Source organism: Miniopterus natalensis, chromosome 7 (genome assembly GCF_054644295.1).
Source record: "Miniopterus natalensis isolate mMinNat1 chromosome 7, mMinNat1.hap1, whole genome shotgun sequence".
NCBI classification, from domain to species: Eukaryota; Metazoa; Chordata; class Mammalia; order Chiroptera; family Miniopteridae; genus Miniopterus; species Miniopterus natalensis.
The window spans coordinates 9,991,630-10,000,000 of record NC_142087.1 but is presented as its reverse complement, the minus strand read 5'-3'; the positions used below and the strand labels follow the sequence as shown (position 1 = coordinate 10,000,000).

The window sequence follows — 8,371 nt, the reverse complement described above, 5'->3', positions numbered from 1 at the left end:
CACTTACTGATCATGGGACCTGGCAAGTTACTTAACTCTTCTCTGCCTCAATTTCCTCATTGGTAAAGCTAGAGATCGTAATAGTACCTGCCTTAAATGATAAAATAAATGTAAATTCTCTGCATGGGACGACCACTTAGTAAGCGCTCATGAAGCAATAGCCATCACTGCTATTTCTGTGTTCATATTATAGTTATTATTATATCACCACTTCAGATAGAAAAATCAGGATCGACTGGCATAAACAGAGCAAAACTCCAAAAATGAGCCGGCGATGCAGCGGGTAGTTTTGATATTATTTTATTTATATAAATATATTTACACTTATTATTATAATAGCTATAGTATATATCTTGTATAATTATATATTTATATAAATAGCATAACAACTAAATAACAAATAGTTCTTATGTAAAACGGTTTTTTACTGCTCTATTTCTATAAAAAATAAACTATTAAAAATTCTTTTTCAATCCTCACCTGAGGATATGTTTTTGTTGTTGTTTCATTGATTTTAGAGAAGAAGGGAGAGGGAGAGAGAAAGAGAGAGAAACATCGATGTGAGAGAGAAACATCAATCAGTTGCCTCCTGCACACATCCCAATCGGCAATTGAACCCACAACCTGGGTACGTGCCCTGACCTGGAATTAAACTCAAGACCCTTCAGTGCACAGGACAATGCTCCAACCAACTGAGCCACACTGGCCAGGGTTAAAAAGTAACCTATTTTTTAAAAGAAAAAGTAAATAATGAAAACAAATACTGCCATTAAATTCTAGAGACAGCTGGTGACCTCCTAAAGGCTCAACAATTTTCTCTCTTTCTTTCAAAACAGATAGCCCTGCATTAGAAAGGTGTTAAAGGCATCTTATCACCAGAGGAGGGAAGAATTCTCTCTGGGTCCTCAGGAGATCAGAGGAGAATTCAGAAGGGGCTGACTCTCACCACACGATTCCATGTTATTCAGTTCCAGTCTGTGATAACCTGTGTCCCAGCTTCAGTCTGCATACCAACCTCTGGGAGCAATGAGCTAAACCATCTCTTCCTTGGTGTGCCTCAGTTTCCCCATCTGGAAATGGGGATTCTAGTTCCTGTCCTGTCTCACTCAAAGGTTGATCTGGAAATACAAGGAGATAACAGATGTAGGGGATCTTGGGAAAAGGAAAAGCTGTTGCTGCTGTTGGTACTGTTACTAATGACTTATTTTTACTCATCCTGTCAGACCAAGCTCAAGCCCAGCCTCTGTGTAAAGACATCTCTCCCCTCCTGGTCCCTTCCACTTACTGTCACCGCAAGAATAACAACAGTTTCCAGACAGCTACTGTGCACTAGGCCCTCCACTCATACTCACTTGCTTAGCCACACAGAGATCTTAGGGGCTAAGCAGGAACATCCCGTTTTGCAGATAAAGAAACTGAGGCTGATTTTGCCCAAGTTCCCAGAGAGAAGACAACAGAGCCAGAGTCGAACCCAAGTCTGGATCAGCCAAGTCTGCCCTCCTCTCTGGTCCCTCGTGCCTGGTCTGTCTTGGGGCCACTGACAGCCACCAGCCTCAGGGGTGGCCTTCCCAACAGCCTTGGTCTGTGATAGGTAAACAGCCTCTTGACGCCCACTTGAAACAGATCAAGGCTGCAGACTGGGACGCCCTTGGCTTCCCAAGTTGGCTCGGCTGCCTGCACAGACGGTAACCATTTAAGGGCAGCCAGTAACAAGGAAGAATGTTCCGAGTTAAGAGGACTCCGAGCTCTTGGCCAGAGTATTACCTGCCACAGGCTGAGCCCCAGGGGCCCATAAGCTGTCCATGTATTGGGGAAGGCACGCCGTGAAGGGGACCAGGCAGCTGCGGGAAGGAAAGCTGGCGACTCTCCATCCACAATCAACCTGGCAGCCCAGCCTGGGAGCACAGGAACCCAAACACCGCCGGCCAGACGGGGGCCCCTCAAAATGATTTCCATGAAACCTAATCGACTCGTTTCCATTCCTTCTCAGTGAGCGCAGCAGCCCGGCTGGGCCTTTAACTGCTCCCCGGCAGGAGCCCAGGCGGGAGACAGCACGAAGCTGGAAAGGAAGAAGGGAGCCGAGCCAGGGCCAGGGTGCAGCCCGCCCCTCCCCTGCAGCCCCGGCTGGGGAAGGAGCCCCGAGGGGACGGGCCGAATCGGCCCACGGGCCCAGCGATACAATGCTCCCGGACCTCCTGGACTGACGCGGGGACCTTGCACGGTGCTGAAGGACACAGAAAAGTATCTGTTCCCAGCAGTTCCATCTGGGCAGGGAAAGAGAGAAGAGGACTGGGCATACTTCTGTCTCAGTGTCTTTGTGATGAGCCTCTGTTATTATTGTAATCCTGAGTATTATCCTTCTAGAGCAAAATAAACAAACGCGAAGTGCACAGGTTGGTGCATTTTTCCATACGTACACACTCCTGCAACTCCTACCAGCTCAGCATGCAGGATGGCCCCACCCCAGAGAGGTCCCTCCCAGACACCCTTCCCCCACCCCAGGAGGCACTCCTCTTCTGACCACTGGAAGGTTTTAAAAGAGAAATTCCCACACAGCCTGCTCTCCTCTGTGGAAAACCGTGCGTAAGCCCAGAGACCATCAAAGAGTGTGAATGGTGGTCCTCCCTGAGGGCTGCCAGGGGAAAGGCACCATTTTCATTTTCTTCGTAGTTTCACTGGATTTTCCAAACATTCTGTAACCAGCTTGTAGAGCTTTTATAATCGAGGGGGAAAAAATAAAAGTGCGATCGTGTGTGTTTTTAAGGCTGGTTCTCTTCTGAAATGGCCTCACCAGATGTTGTTAGTTGGGCCTTCTGAGATGTGGCTGAGCTTTTCTTAAAGGTCCAGGTTTATTGTTTGCTCCAACGGGCAAAATTTTAGGATCACTTAGCATCAGCACCTCCTAGCTTGGGAAGGGAGAGGACTGAGAAAAGCCGAGGTGGGCCGTGTCTTAGGGCTGCCCTTAACTCCTGCTGTCCACAATGGCCGAAATGCCTAGGGGAGGTGGGATTACATCCTTGACTCACTGGGTGACCTGGGTATCAGTTTCCCCATGTGTAAAATGGGACATTGGTGGCCTGGATGGTGTGACTCAGTTGGTTAGGCATTGTCCCGGGCCCCAAATGTTGCCGGTTCAATTCCCGGTCAGGGCACATGCCTGGGTTATGGGCTCGATCCCCAGTAGGGGGTGTGCAGGAGGCAGAGGATTGATGTTTCTCTCTCACATCAATGTTTCTCTCTCCCCCTCCCTTCCTCTCTCTCTAAAAAGCAATAAAAAACTGTTGAAAAAAAATTTTTAATGGGGGCATTGTGTTTAATCTATCCCCAAGGGCCCTTACAGCAGGGCCGTTCTAGAGTGCAGGTATAATTAGGCCCAGGGAGAGTCTAAACCCGCAGCCACAGATGCAAATGCCTACAGGAGCCTGACAGGTGACATGGATGCCAGAGTGCGCCAGGTGTGAGAAAACAACCCCTCTAGACCTTGGTGAATGGCCCCTGGCAGTCATCCTCAGTGTCTGGGAAGCAACAGGGAGAAGTGGAGCCTAAAGCAAATGCCTCATCTCATCAGCTTTAGCGGAGTGTTGCCTTAGCCTATGCTCTATTGATATTTTAGTAAAACCTCCAATTTTTTAAAGGTTGGCCAAACAAACCTATCTGTGAGCCAGATACAGCCCAGTAGGTGTCAGGCTGTGACCACCAGCCTCAAGTACCTGGGACACTCCTCTTGAACTTCTCCAGGCTGGAGATTCTAAAGCCAGCATTCTGTTGCTCTGGCTGCCAGAAAGTTCTAGCTCACATCCAACTAAAACTTCAGCTTGAAATCCTTATTCTTGTGTGGGTGGAGGTATGAGTGAGAATTGGCTCCTCATTAAAACACACACACACACACAAAAAAAAAAACTTTCAGAAACTGGAAAAGACATTTCAGTTGCAGCAAACTGGGGAGCAAGTGGGTGTCAGAAGACCCATGTTTGAGTCCAGCTCTGTCACGTATCATCGGTGTGCCCCTGAGCAGGTCACTTCACCTCTCTGAGCCTTCGTTTTGTGTTTGTTCCTTTCTCTCCTGTCTCCTTTGCCCCTGCCCTACGGTTCACCATCTCTCATCCAAAACCCATGAGAAAACGGCTATAACTGAAGTTTCCTCTTACTGAGCAAGCCTTCTATGTCAAGCTTATGCTAAGCACTTTCCAGGTATTATTTTATTTCATCTTCCAAACAAGCCTATTGAATGGGTATTTTTATTACCATTTTACAGGCTAAGAAACTGAGCCCAAGGCTCTACTGTCAGTTAATGGCAGAACTGGGGTATGAACCTGTGTAGATAACTACCAGCTCTTCTGCCTTTTTCCCAGGCTCCCTGCCACCAAGCCAGGCTCCCACTGGCCACCACAGTGGCCTTCGTAACCCTCACTGCTCAACAGTCTTGAGTGGCTCCCCATCGCCTAAGCAACTCATCCTGGCATTGGGGCCCATCAGTCTACACAGACCATACCTTTCTTAGCTCTTCTAACACACTTTGCACTCTAGCCAGGGCTTCCCAACCACCACCTGCTGCAACCATGAGCTTTCCTCGCTACCCACACGTCCTCATTTATTGTTTACTTAATATTGTTTATTATTTACTTCACATTCATCTTTTGGTCAATTCATTTTCAACTTAAATTTATTTGTACCTTTTATCACATGTGTGTGCTAATTTAGATTATTTCCTAATACTCATGAAGATGAAAAGCTGTAAAATAAAAAATGTTCATTTAAGTGGCGTCTAAAGTCTCTCATCAAAGGTAGTATGCTAAGTGAAATAAGTCAGACACAAAAAGACAAACACCATATGACTTCACTTAAGAACAAACAAAATAGCTCTTTGCTAAAGAACAAAATAAATGAACGAGCAAAATAGGAACAGACTCATAGATACAGAGAACAGACTGATGGTTGCCAGATGGGAAGGAGGCTGGGAGGCGGGGTGGAAAAGGTGAAAGGATTGAGAAGTACAAATTGGCAGTCACAGAACAGCCATCGGGCTGTAAAGGACAGCGTAGGGAACACAGTCACTAACATTGTCATAACTACGTATGATGCCAGGTGGGTACTGGAAATATCAGGGGAACACTCTGTAAAGTATGTGATTGTCCAACCACTATGCTGTACACCTGAAACTAATACAGGAAAATATTGAATGGAAACTGTAATTGAAAAATAAAATTAAAATAAAGAGCATGAAAAAAAGAAATACTAAACTGAAGTCTCCCCTCCAAAGTGCCTGACTTTCAGAAGAACTGTGTCCCTCCCTGGACAGGCCGAGCTCCCTCCCATGCTTCAGAGCCCCGTTCCACCTGCTCCTCTCCTCTTCTTGTGACACATGCACTTCCAGGCAAAGGGATGGACTCCCACTGCCCATCACACAGCCCAGCATTCTCAGTGAGTGGGCCTGCCCAGGGCTTACACATCTCTCCCGCAGGTCCTTACACAGGGCCTGGCACACAGTAGGTGCTCTGGGGGACTGCCATGAAACAGGTACCTTGGCAATGTTGAATGAATTGAACTGGGCTCTAGCAGTTTTCCTCAAAGTGTGAGACAGGATCACAGGTGGCCCACAACACAATCTGGGGAGGACATGGGTGCAACATGAAACCACAGTAAAGAAGTTTCTCCAGTTCTCTCTGGTCCTCTTGATGACACCAAAGAGAAAGTCTCAGCCAGGATATCTTAACACCGCTCAACACTTCATCATTACTCCTTTTAACAAAAAGAAAGCAGTCCTCAGGCTTGGAGTCATCCGCAGCCAACCACACCCAGCCAGAATTTTCTAACATGAATTTCCCTTCGTTATATATATTCTTACAGTTACTTTCTGTTTCTGATAAGGGATTCTGATTTCTCACGGTCATGATATAAAATTTCCTGTTTATGTATATTTTTAAGTTTATAAAGTATGTTTATATAAATAAAAATATTGAACAATTGATAAGTTGTAGATTTTATTATTTGCTATAGCCAATCAGTGGATATGCAAAAATTGTTCTAATGATAATGAAATTACAGAAATGTGGGACTGGATAAACCCTAAGCCCCTTTGTCATAAGATGCTCTGACACCGAGCTGCCTCAGAACACTAGATAGTCATCAATCAAATCATCCCACAAAAATTACAACTGTGATTGGTATCCTGAAGGAGAGATATACCGCACGTTAGAGTGAGAGTCAGGAAAATCAGGAAAGGCTTTCCTGAGGAGGTGACATTTGGATGGAATTGTGCAGGATGAATGGAATTCACTAGGGGTAGGGGTTCCACCCAGCAGATCAGCATGTACCAAGGCCCTGTGGCTGGAGGGAACATGAAACGTAAGAGGCTCTGAACCAAGGTCAGGGTGGAGTATAGAGGTGATGCCAGAGAGATGAGCAGGTGACAACCTTTAATACTCAAAGACAACATTGAGATGGAAATCTGTTGTCTGTGGAGTGAAAATACCAGCAGGTTTCCTGTTAGAGTTGGTATGAGTTACAGGAGCTCCGCATGTAAATTGCCCCATGCAGGGCCTTGCCCATGGTGAGAAGTGAAGAACATTAGCTTGTGAGGGTTATTGTCAAACAGCTCCAGCAGCAGTGTGTGCCTACACCTGCCCTGCTGGCGCATGAATTTAGGAGCCTGGTTTTGCAATATGTCTGTGGTGGGTACACAGGTGTGTGCCCATATTTTAGCAGTGTGGGAGAGCAGGTGGACAAGGTTTGCATGTGTGAGAGGGCATGTGTTCAGCCGTGAGTCAGCAGGAGCTTGCCTTGGGGGGGGGGGGGGCAGCGTGAATTCATCTCTACATAGAATTCTTCTGTGTGTGGACGTGCACATAGTGCAAACCTACACACAGTCAGCATGGTAGTTCCCAGTCAAGGGGTTAAAGCCCTGGCCTGGCCCCACAGCCCTTTTCCAAATCCCCACCACTCCTGTGAATCTGTGAATCTGCCTGGGGCTCCGGGCCTGTCTGGAGCTGGGCTGGGATTCTCTGAAAACAGACTGTTCTTTCATTCTCTGTTCACACACACAGGCACACACTCACACGCGCCTGTCCCAACCTTGAGGTGCCAGCGCAGGAAGTCACAGTGCCTGGGTATTGCCCTCCCTCTCTCTCCTCCCCAGTGCCCATGGGCGCACCTCCTTCAGGATGATGTGCTATCTGACTCTCCTGCCCTGAGTCTAAAACAGCAAAGCCACCCCACATTTTGGGGAGCAACTTCCTCCTGTCGCTCCTCACCCTGAGCCCTCCTGGCCCTGCACCGCCTCACTGTGCCAGAGGGGCCTTTACCCCCCACCCCGTCGAAACCCTGCGTGGGGACAGCGGGCATATCAGACGCGCGGCCCCACGTCTAAAAGGCAGCACCACCCCAAGTTTGGTCCAAGGCCCAAGAGCCAGGTTTCCAGCTCTGATCTGCGCCGTGGGACGGGGCAATGCCCAAGTCTACGAGGCGCCCCGTCTTGCTCAGCCACCTTACACTCGGCGGACCGGGGCGCGGGACGCCCAGGGACGGGCTCCGCCCCGGGCCCCAGCCCACCCCGCGGGCGCGGGGCAATTAAGCCCAGAGCCCCGCGAGGTGCTGAGGGTCGTCTCGGAGCAAAAGGTTGGGGACCCCGCCCAAAGAAGACAGAGGGAGGTGGTCCAGGTTTCGGCAGGCGTTACCATGGTGACGGGCTACAGGCAGCGGCGGCTGCTCCTCCCCCGGCGCGGGGTCAGTCCGTCCGCGGGTCCGTCTGTCCCGTGCAGCCCGGCGCCCAGCCTCGTCTCCGAGGCGAGGCGGGAGAGGCGGGAGAGGCGGGCGCAGGAGGCGCCGGGACGCGGGCGGGAGCGAGGCTGCGGACGGCGGGAGGCCGGGCCGCCGGCGAGGGGCGGCCGCGGGGCGGGGCGGGGCGGGGCGGGGCGGGTCTGCCCGCCGTCCCCGCCCGGGTGCGAGCGCCACTCCCCGCGTGGGTCCCGGGCGGGACGGCGGCCTTTGCGCCGGCGCCTCTGCCCCCGTCCGCCCCGCCCGCCGCGCGCGCGGAGAGCCAGGCGCCCCCCTCCGGCTCCCGGCCGTGCGCGCTGCGGGGGAGCCGGGCCCCCTGCAGCCGCACCGGGCCCCCTGCGGCCGCGGCCTCCCCGCCCCCCCCGCAGCCCCCCCGCCCCATTTACAGGCCCGCACAGCGAGGCGGAGCCCACCGGTTTCCAGCCCTCTCCACGTCCGCATGTCATTTGAGGGATGCGGGCACGAGCCTCGGCTTCCCCATCTGTAAAATGGGCTTGATTTTGATACGGCGTTGATGATGGCGGTGGGGATGCCTGCCTCTCGGATTTGGCGGCGAGGAGTAACCGTCCTGTGTCTCGCGGGTAACCGCTGCCTTCGT

General features: G+C 50.7%; 1 protein-coding gene across 1 annotated transcript in view; it reads right to left on the bottom strand.

The window, feature by feature from the left end:
- The window catches only part of KIAA1755 (KIAA1755 ortholog), a 32,060-nt gene extending 24,256 nt beyond the window's left edge, over positions 1-7,804 (bottom strand). The window contains exon 1 of the mRNA XM_016219401.2: positions 7,674-7,804. Coding sequence (XP_016074887.2) covers positions 7,674-7,676 — 3 coding nt within the window. The 5' untranslated portion in view covers positions 7,677-7,804. The remainder of the gene's footprint in view (positions 1-7,673) is intronic.
- Positions 7,805-8,371: the final 567 nt, after the last annotated feature.